The following is an 11,308-nucleotide window of genomic DNA, read 5'->3' on the forward strand; positions in this document are numbered from 1 at the left end:
TCACGACGCGAGAGCTCACATAATCAGACCTCCATTCAGAAAACGATGGTATTCAGAAATCAGAAATGTATCTTTGTAGAGATAACAACCCTAGACGTTGATATTCGGTTGGAATTCCCCTTTATTAAGTAACACAAGAAGAAAGAAAGAAAGAAAGAAAGAAAGAAAGAAAGAAAGAAAGAAAGAAAGAAAGAAAGAAAGAAAGAAAGAAAGAAAGAAAGAAAGAAAGAAAGAAAGAAAGAAAGAAAGAAAGAAAGAAAGAAAGAAAGAAAGAAAGAAGAAAGAAAGAAAGAAAGAAGTCAATATTATTTGTAGATCATGTGCTTTTTTCACCAAACACAGATGACACGTTGCACAATAATTGGTTCTGGGGCCAATACATTTACATTTTAGGTTATAATTCCTCAGCTTCCTTCACCCTTCATCCCGCTGAGCTCTTCAGATGGGCGTATTGAGGTGTGGTGGCCGGGTAGGGTTAGGGTTAGGGTTAGGGTGACGAATGTTCATATTTAAATGTTATCCAAGCCAGTGGTGCTCTGTGGCCGTTATGAACCACAGCTGTGAAACCACGAGAGGAGAGGCCTGACTCACAGCACCGTGTTTCGTTCGAAGCCATGGTGTGACCAGACGAGCCCCCGAACGCGTCGGCCATCGCCCCGCCGCCGGCCAAGGCAAATAAATCACAGGGGCCTGCTGCCGACACGCGGAGGTAAACAACCCGAGTGACCGATCGGCCGCTCTCATGCTGGACCCACGTCTCCTGGTCTGGTCTTCTGTCCCCAGGCCATCACGATGCTCAATGACAATGACACTATGTAATAGGGCTGACCCCTATTAATCGGTCGATTGGTCGATAGGAGCCGTAGTCGACTGGCCAACCTCTTAGTCGAATATAATAATTTTTTATATATTTTTTTAATTTATATATTTTTTTATAAAAAAAATGTATCATTCTTTCCAAAAGAAAAGAGGCCTAGAAGCGTGGCTAACGCTAATGGCATGCATACCAGCGAGGCTAACTGCCTACGAAAACAGGCACAGAGGCACTGAAAGAGGATTTCACCCATCTAATGAACACACTAGACTAGACAAATATCAAGATGTATCCATCAGCGGACCAATTGCATGCTTTTGCAGAGGACATGAAGCCTTCAGTCGACTCCTTCAGACATTAAGCACCCCCCACAGCCCAAATGGAATGATAAAAAATAAAAAATTTAAATAAAGTTTAAAAATATTATATATATATATTTTTTTTTAAGTCGACTAACGGCAAATTTTGGCCAATCCTAGTCGACCATCCAAATCCTTAGTCGGGGACAGCCCTACTATGTAACAACCAATTTTTTTTTGTATCCTTTATTTATCCAGGAATGTCCCATTGAGATACAAGATCTCTTCTTCCAGGAAGTCCTACACCAGTGTCTACACTCACAGCACACACGTCCACACGTATACACACTCACCTTAAATAAACACTCGCCTTAACACCCACTTTACTCACTTTAGAGACACTTTAGCACACTTTATATTTATCAGTAAAGAGATTTGCACTACAATTCATACCTCATTGCACCTTACCCTAAGTTTGTACCTCATCCCATTTCTGCATTGTACCTCACTGTTACTCTTTTTACTCTGTATTGTATATTGTATTATATTATGTATATTGACTGAAGTGAACACTTTATTTTTTTTACATACGTTTGACCTTTTCTATTTTATACTTTCTATCTAATCTATTTGTATCTACAGTAGCACACTTCCCAGGAAAAAAACGTCATGATAAAGTATTCTGTATTTTACTATAACAATTAATAAACAAACTTGAACTTGAAACTTGGTTCCTCTCTCCTGGTCTGGTTACTCTCTGCTGGTGTCTCTTGTTCTGGTTACTCTCTCCTGGTCTGGTTACTATCTGCTGGTCTCTCCTGGTCTGGTTACTCTCCTGGTCTGGTTACTCTCTCCTGGTATCTCCTGGTCTGGTTACTCTCTCCTGGTCAGGTTACTCTCTCCTGGTCTCTACTGGTCTGGTTACTCTCTCCTGGTCTGGTTACTCTCTCCTGGTCTGGTTACTCTCCTGGTCTGGTTACTCTCTCCTGGTCTGGTTACTCTCTCCTGGTCTCTCCTGGTCTGGTTACTCTCCTGGTCTGGTTACTCTCTCCTGGTCTGGTTACTCTCTCCTGGTCTGGTTACTCTCTCCTGGTCTGGTTACTCTCTCCTGGTCTGGTTACTCTCTCCTGGTCTCTCCTGGTCTGGTTACTCTCTTCTGGTCTGGTTACTCTCCTGGTCTGGTTACTCTCTCCTGGTCTGGTTACTCTTTCCTGGTCTCTCCTGGTCTGGTTACTCTCTCCTGGTCTGGTTACTCTCTCCTGGTCTGGTTACTCTCTCCTGGTCTGGTTACTCTCTCCTGGTCTCTCCTGGTCTGGTTACTCTCTCCTGGTCTGGTTACTCTCTCCTGGTCTCTCCTGGTCTGGTTACTCTCTCCTGGTCTGGTTACTCTCTCCTGGTCTGGTTACTCTCTCCTGGTCTGGTTACTCTCTCCTGGTCTCTCCTGGTCTGGTTACTCTCTCCTGGTCTAGTTCCTCTTTCCTGGTCTCTCCTGGTCTGGTTACTCTCTCCTGGTCTGGTTACTCTCTCCTGGTCTGGTTACTCTCTCCTGGTCTGGTTACTCTCGCCTGGTATCTCCTGGTCTGGTTACTCTCTCCTGGTCTCTCCTGGTCTGGTTACTCTCTCCTGGTCTCTCATGGTCTGGTTACTCTCTCCTGGTCTCTCCCGGTCTCTCCTGGTCTGGTTACTCTATCCTGGTCTCTCCTGGTCTGGTTACTCTCTCCTGGTCTGGTTACTCTCTTCTGGTCTCTCCTGGTCTCTCCTGGTCTGGTTACTATCTCCTGGTCTCTCCTGGTCTGGTTACTCTCTCCTGGTATCTCCTGGTCTGGTTACTCTCTCCTGGTCTGGTTACTCTCTCCTGGTCTCTCCTGGTCTGGTTACTCTCTCCTGGTCTCTCCTGGTCTGGTTACTCTCTCCTGGTCTGGTTACTCTCTCCTGGTCTCTCCTGGTCTGGTTACTCTCTCCTGGTCTGGTTACTCTCTCCTGGTCTGGTTGCTCTCTCCTGGTCTGGTTACTCTCTCCTGGTCTCTCCTGGTCTGGTTACTCTCTCCTGGTCTGGTTACTCTCTCCTGGTCTCTCCTGGTCTGGTTACTCTCTCCTGGTCTGGTTACTCTCTCCTGGTCTGGTTACTCTCTCCTGGTCTCTCCTGGTCTGGTTACTCTCTCCTGGTCTGGTTACTCTCTCCTGGTCTGGTTACTCTCTGCTGGTCTGGTTACTCTCTGCTGGTCTGGTTACTCTCTCCTGGTCTCTCCTGGTCTGGTTACTCTCTCCTGGTCTCTCCTGGTCTGGTTGCTCTCTCCTGGTCTGGTTACTCTCTCCTGGTCTCTCCTGGTCTGGTTACTCTCTCCTGGTCTGGTTACTCTCTCCTGGTCTCTCCTGGTCTGGTTACTCTCTCCTGGTCTCTCCTGGTCTGGTTACTCTCTCCTGGTCTGGTTACTCTCTCCTGGTCTCTCCTGGTCTGGTTACTCTCTCCTGGTCTCTCCTGGTCTGGTTGCTCTCTCCTGGTCTGGTTACTCTCTCCTGGTCTCTCCTGGTCTGGTTACTCTCTCCTGGTCTGGTTACTCTCTCCTGGTCTCTCCTGGTCTGGTTACTCTCTCCTGGTCTGGTTACTCTCTCCTGGTCTCTCCTGGTCTGGTTACTCTCTCCTGGTCTGGTTACTCTCTGCTGGTCTGGTTACTCTCTCCTGGTCTGGTTACTCTCTCCTGGTCTCTCCTGGTCTGGTTACTCTCTCCTGGTCTCTCCTGGTCTGGTTGCTCTCTCCTGGTCTGGTTACTCTCTCCTGGTCTCTCCTGGTCTGGTTACTCTCTCCTGGTCTGGTTACTCTCTCCTGGTCTCTCCTGGTCTGGTTACTCTCTCCTGGTCTGGTTACTCTCTGCTGGTCTGGTTACTCTCTGCTGGTCTCTCCTGGTCTGGTTACTCTCTCCTGGTCTGGTTACTCTCCTGGTCTGGTTACTCCCTCCTGGTCTGGTTACTCTCTCCTGGTCTGGTTACTCTCCTGGTCTGGTTACTCCCTCCTGGTATCTGCTGGTCTGGTTGCTCTTTCCTGGTCTGGTTACTCTCTCCTGGTCTGGTTACTCTCTGCTGGTCTGGTTACTCTCTGCTGGTCTGGTTACTCTTTGCTGGCTCCTGGTCTCTGCTGGTCTGGTTGCTCTCTCCTGGTCTGGTTACTCTCTCCTGGTCTGGTTACTCTCTGCTGGTCTGGTTGCTCTCTCCTGGTCTGGTTACTCTCTCCTGGTCTGGTTACTCTCTGCTGGTCTGGTTACTCTCTGCTGGTCTGGTTACTCTTTGCTGGTCTCTCCTGGTCTCTGCTGGTCTGGTTACTCTCTCCTGGTCTGGTTACTCTCTCCTGGTCTGGTTACTCTTTGCTGGTCTGGTTACTCTCTGCTGGTCTGGTTACTCTCTCCTGGCCTGGTTACTCTCTGCTGGTCTCTCCTGGTCTGGTTACTCCCTCCTGGTCTGGTTACTCTTTCCTGGTCTGGTTAAAGATGGGCATGTTGTAGCCGAGGAAACTGGATCAATCTGTTGTTGTTGTCTAGACCCTGATTATCTATATAGGCATTGATTACATGACTGTAACCACCCTGCTAACCTATTGCCCTCTCTCTCTCTCTCTCTCTCTCTCTCTCTCTCTCTCTCTCTCTCTCTCTCTCTCTCTCTCTCTCTCTCTCTCTCTCTCTCTCTCTCTCTCTCTCTCTCTCTCTCTTTTCCAGTGACTTGTTGTCTTCAGATTATGTCGAGATCGACTACGATGGCGGCAAACCTGTCCTGTCAAAGGTAACTAACTCGTGGTGACGAGGAGCAGACAGTGTGACGCGACCCTCTTAGGGTCATTTATTTCACCCCATGAGGGTCAAGTGAATTAAGAGTTCGGCAGAGGGGTGAGGCAAGTCTCCAGGGAAATACCCCACAAGTAACTCTACACAGAGGCCCCCAGGGCAACTCTGTATTTTTTTGTATTTATTTTTTAACACAGAGTTAAACAAAAGTTAAAAAAATTATACATAATAACCATATTGTGAAGGAGATAAGAGGCCTAGAGGCTTATCGAGAACTTCCCCTGTTTTTTTTGTTTGTTTTTATCCACTTTTTCTCCTTATTTTCTATTTTTCTCCCATCCCAATTTCGTATTTCCAATTCTCCCCTCCCCTGTCTTGAACGTTGCTCGACTATGCCTCCCACTGGTCGGTCCTAGGGAGGATAGAAGCCTTGCATCACGTGTCCCCTCCGGTACACAAGGAGGCAGCCTGTCTAGGGTGCCCACCTGTCCCGCATTGCGCGGGATATGTTTGGACCTTATGGTGTTCTTGTTCTGTTCTTGACTTATTGTTATGTTTTCTTCTTGACTTGTTTAAATAAGCCCTGTACGGCCCATGGGGACATTAACGTATGTTGTCGGGCCTTATAAATAAATTTGATTTGATTTGATTTGTGTGTTGTGGGTTCACCAGACACATATTGCGGAGACTGTGCTGTCTCGCCTTTTCTTTACGTTATATAGGGTTTGTGGAGACTTTGGGTCTCACCCTTTTTGTTTGCTATGAGCAACTGAGTGATCCGCTATTCACAATAAAAACATTATTATATTGTGAAGATCAACCATCGCATTCCGTCTCTACACTTCACTGCTAATAATGCTCAGGAAAATATTGCTGAAAAGACTTAGCTCCTGCTCTTTCTAATAATGGAGCGATTTTATCAGCTTGGATACCAAGATTGATGGTTACCTGCTTAATGATGAAAGTGTGATTAAATAAAGATGTTGGTGACATAGTAGCGGCTGAGAAGGTGATTGGTGAAGCATCTATACAGTTTAATAAGATTAATAACTAAATGTGCTATATATAGCCTACCGTCTGCGTCGAATATGAAATAAAGGCATTTAAATAATAAATACATTTCTTTAATTTTAATTAGCAATAAAAAAAAATAAAAAGAAATAAACTTTTATATATATATATATTTTTTTAACCTACATGTCCCGCATTGTCCCGCAAAAGCAGTGCTGCTGTCCTGCGACTGAACCATTTTGACCTGGTCACCCTAAGCCTGTCACATCTTTTCACCTGAACAGCGCGGACTCTAGAGTGGCGAGGAGTAACGCATGGGAGGCTCACACTACCCCCGATACTTCCTGTCTCTGCTGTGCAGGTGTCCCCCAACCGACCTCCACAACGTCCAATCCCCACCCATCGACTTCCACCCGCTACCTCTGTCAATTGAGATAGTATGACGACTGGCCCAAGCCGGAGGCAATGCTGACACCCGGATTCGAGAACGGAGTCTCTTGCATTGGTGACAAGCGCAATCTCCGCTGCGCCACCCAGCCGCCTAACTTCCCCTGTTTTGTAAAATCAAAACATACAAAAATATACATATTATTTAAAAAATACCAGTAATACATTCAAAAGATATGTGTTAACACAAACATACATACACACAGTACATACATGCATACCAGTAATACATTCAAAAGATATGTGTTAACACAAACATACATACACACAGTACATACATGCATATACTGTATACTGCATACATAAAATAATACATAACCACTCACCCACCTGCCTACAAACCTACCCACCCACATAACCAAATGCATACCTACATGTATGACCTATTTATCTATCTACTACTTTTGGATATGAGAATTTTTTTGTAGTTTACTTAATAAGCAGAGCTGGAGATTTCCTCAGAATAGGATCATGTTATGGTTTGAAACTGACCCCAACAGCACGGCACAGACAGGTAGTTCAGAGTTAGCCAAAGACTAGGGCGTATTTATTTCTGAAACAGGAATGAGCGAAAATAACAATAAGAACAACAAAGGGGAGAATGTTCTTGGCAGAGTTGTCTGCGGCTCTGCAGATCGTCCCGGTATTGAGATGGAGAAGCGGCGTAGCGCCACTGCCTCTGGGGCTCTGCAGCTACTCCAGGATCCAACTCGGGGAGGAACGGAGAGAGAGAGAGAGAGAGTGGTAAATAAACAAGCCAACGGGAAACAGAGGCAGTCCAGTCCTCCTTAGCTGAGTCCAGTATAAACATACGTGACTTAATCTTCAGTGTTACCAACACACAAGTTTAGCTGAGCCCGGTACAATCCCACGTGACTTAATCTTCAGTGTTACCAACACACAAGTTTAGCTGAGTCCAGTACAAAACAAAAACGGCAAATCTTCAGTGTTCTCCAAACACACAGAAAACAGAGAATCCAAAAGGTTCGTTCCAAAAACTCACCAAAGCGCAAATGCGCAAAGCGGGCAACGAGGCACAGCTCCAACGGATGATAGAGATACACAAGAGCGGCGACTTCCATGGACGTCCTGAAGAAAAACAGACGAGGCACAACAATGGGGGGAACAGGCAGTAGCAGTGGTAATCCAAAACGACCCGACAACGATTGACAGAAAGACCAGAGTATATGAAGGGCTCTGGGCGCTGATTACAAACAACCGACAGGTGCGTGACGGCAATTGGTACTTGACCTAGAAGCGTGTGGTGGCAATGAGCCAATCCTCACAGAATCCTCACAGTACCCCCCCCTCCACGGGAGCCACCCGGCGACCCACCCGGCCTCGGCTTGCCCGGATGGGACCGAAGGAAGCCGGTGATCAGAGGCACTGGAGAGGGGGACAGAGACAGAGGCCCGGAGAGGGGGACCGGAGACGGAGACAGGGGCCCAGTGAGAGGGCTGGAGACAGGGACAAAAGGGGAACCCCGGGGCGAAGGACTGGGCACCGCCTGAAGACACTGGGCATGACAGGAGGAGCTCCACCCCCTGATGGTGCCGGAGGACCAGGCGATGTGGGGCTCATGCAGCGCGAGCCAGGGCCGACCCAGGACTACTGGGACAAGAGGGGATCTGGTAATAAAAAACTGGAGTCCCTCAACGTGGTTACCAGCAACAGTGAGGAGGACAGGACAGGTGCGTTGAGTGATGTCAGCCAGGCGGTGATGATCCAGCGCGAAAACCTCCAAGGGCCTCTCGAGGTCCTCAAGTGGAATGTTGGCCCGGGTGGCAAACTCAACGTTCAGGAAACTCCCATCAGCACCAGAGTCAATGAGTGCACCCACTGTCGCCCGCTGGTCCGCCCAGGCTAGGGTGACGCTCGTCAGACGGTTAGGTGGTGCACGGGTGTGGGAACAGGAAAAACGGCTCACCAGGATCTCCCGGGGTCCCGGCGAGCCTGGTCTTATAATAATAATTTAGGACCTACTCCGAGGTCATCAATTGGCACACATGCGATGCATGCATGCAATTCGTATCTGCGATTAACCCATCCCGTCGTCCTTCCCCCCCAAGGGCAGCCGGGAGCAGACAGGCGTCAACGTGAGCCGCGCCAGGGGACCAATCCAAGTGCTCCTGTCCGTCTTCGTCAAGGACGCCACAGCTTTAGCGATCTTGTTGTTGTGCATGTTTTTCCATTGGGTTTATCTTATCGGGGGGGAAACCCTTGCGAGCACGGGGAGAACATGCAAACTCCACACAGAAAGGCCTGGGTGATACCCCACCTGGGTAACTGGCATCATGGAAACCTGGTCCCCAAGCGGGAATCGAACCCTGGACCTTCTTGCTGTGAGGCGACAGTGTTAACCACTACACCACCGTGCCGCTCCACGTCTTCTTGGCCGGGTAGGGCAATTGGAGACACGGTGTCCATCCCGGCCGCAGTAGAGGCAAAGGCCGGACCTGAGCCTGGACTCCCGTTCGGCCGGGCTAAGGCGGGTGCGTCCCAGCTGCATGGGTTCCTCCTCGGTCACTGCTCGGGAGGGAAAAAAACCACCAGTGACGGAGGGGGCAGGACGGTCAGCAGAACGGTCACGAGGACGGGGGGTCTGGGGAACGTCTGGGGGTCCCAGTCGTGCTCTCTCACGCCTTCTCTCCCGGAGGCGTCCGTCGATGCGGATAGCGAGGCTGATTAGGCCCTCGAGAGAATCGGGCTCCTCTTGGGTCGCGAGCTGGTCCCTTACAGTGTCGTTGAGCCCCTTCAGGAAGGTGAGATGAAGCGCCCGATCATTCCAACCGCTCTCGGTTGCGGCCAGTCTGAACTCCAGCGCGTAGTCGGTGACACTGCCACTGCCCTGCCGGAAGGTGCCCAGTCGAGCTCCCGGGTCCTGGCCACGAGCTGGGTGGTGGAAAACCCTTCGGAGCTCTGCCACGAAGTCTGGGTAGGAGAAACAAAAATCTGCCCTCATAGACCAGGAAGCAGTGACCCACTGTGCTGCTCGGCCCGTGAGCAGGTTAGTCATGTAGGCTACTCGGGCTCCCTCTGACGAAAATCGGCTGGGTTGATGAAGGAAAACCAACTCACATTGCATGATGAATGTGGCACAATCCTCGAAGTTACCCTCGAACAAACGTGGTTCGGAGAGACGGGGCTCCCGAGGTGCGAGGTCTGCCGCGGCTGCGGGTGGTGATCTGGCTGAGACTCCTGGGACAGGTGGGGTTAAAAGCAGGGTGTTAAGTGCTGCACTGAGAGCCTGTAGCTGGTGCAGAATAACAGCCTGCTGATTACCCTGGGTTGTCTGCTGGGTGGCCAGAGTGTCAAGGGCATCCAGAATAAGCTGGACCTGGGCCCGGAGGTCCTGTACAGCCGCCGCAGCCGCACCCAACTGTTGGGTGTGGTCGTTGACCAACTCGATCTGGACCGCCAACGCTGCCCTGACCCTGTCTGTGTCGGCTGGGGTCGTCATGGTCGGGTCGTAATGTTATGGTTTGAAACCGACCCCAACAGCACGGCACAGACAGGTAGTTCAGAGTTAGCCAAAGACTAGGGCGTATTTATTTCTGAAACAGGAATGAGCGAAAATAACAATAAGAACAACAAAGGGGAGAATGTTCTTGGCAGAGTTGTCTGCGGCTCTGCAGATTGTCCCGGTATTGAGATGGAGAAGCGGCGTAGCGCCACTGCCTCTGCAGCTCTGCAGCTACTCCAGGATCCAACTCGGGGAGGAACGGAGAGAGAGAGAGAGAGTGGTCAATAAACAAGCCAACGGGAAACAGAGGCAGTCCAGTCCTCCTTAGCTGAGTCCAGTATAAACATACGTGACTTAATCTTCAGTGTTACCAACACACAAGTTTAGCTGAGCCCGGTACAATCCCACGTGACTTAATCTTCAGTGTTACCAACACACAAGTTTAGCTGAGTCCAGTACAAAACAAAAACGGCAAATCTTCAGTGTTCTCCAAACACACAGAAAACAGAGAATCCAAAAGGTTCGTTCCAAAAACTCACCAAAGCGCAAATGCGCAAAGCGGGCAATGAGGCACAGCTCCAACGGATGATAGAGATACACAACAGTGGCGACTTCCATGGACGTCCTGAAGAAAAACAGACGAGGCACAACAACGGGGGGAACAGGCAGTAGCAGTGGTAATCCAAAACGACCCGACAACGATTGACAGAAAGACCCGAATATATGAAGGGTTCTGGGCGCTGATTACAAACAACCGACAGGTGCGTGACGGCAATTGGTACTTGACCTAGAAGCGTGTGGTGGCAATGAGCCAATCCTCACAGAATCCTCACAGATCAGCTGCATTCCAAAGATTGGACCCTCTATACCTCACTGAGAACTGCCTAAGAGAAGTACCACAATAAGGTATATGCATGCAGGTCCCTGGACTGACGTGTGACATATGAATGAACATCCGAATTAAAAGAAGAAAAACTATTCAAACCATTTGGTAGATTGTGATGATCATAAATGCATTTGTACACAAATATACATATCTGTAAAGAATTAACCTCAGACACAGTCAGAATGTTTAGTTTCTTGAAAAGAGGAGCAGATGGTTCAAATCGATCTGAGAGGGTTGCCAATCTAACAAATCTTTTTTGAAGTAAAATAATTGTTTGAAGATGAGATGAATGAGTGCTAGCCCATATTATGTTACAATAAGATATGCAAGGAAAGATCAGACTAATACAGGATTAAAAAACAACTTCTATTTATCAATGAACACACCTTCCTAATTATACCTACTGACTTCATTGCTTTTTTTGTACAAACATGATCAATGTGTTTTTTCCAATTGAGTTTATCATCAACTTAGATCCCTAAAAACTTTGTTGAAGTTACTTGTTTGATTTCGGTGTTACTGATTAATAGCGTTGCCTCCTTTTTCGAATAACTTTTACCTTTATTACAAAATACAATAAAATTAGATTTTTCTACATTTAACAATGGCTTATTA

At 48.3% G+C, this 11,308-nt stretch overlaps 1 protein-coding gene across 1 annotated transcript in view; it reads left to right on the forward strand.

Moving 5' to 3' along the window:
- The window catches only part of LOC311228626 (disintegrin and metalloproteinase domain-containing protein 23-like), a 270,009-nt gene that overhangs the window by 34,257 nt on the left and 224,444 nt on the right, over positions 1-11,308 (forward strand). Inside the window, 1 exon segment of the mRNA XM_084314550.1 lies at positions 4,821-4,884. Within this exon segment, the coding sequence (XP_084170676.1) occupies positions 4,821-4,884 (64 nt within the window).

Source organism: Notolepis coatsorum (genome assembly GCF_963971535.1).
Source record: "Notolepis coatsorum genome assembly, chromosome: 5".
Lineage (NCBI taxonomy): Eukaryota > Metazoa > Chordata > Actinopteri > Aulopiformes > Paralepididae > Notolepis > Notolepis coatsorum.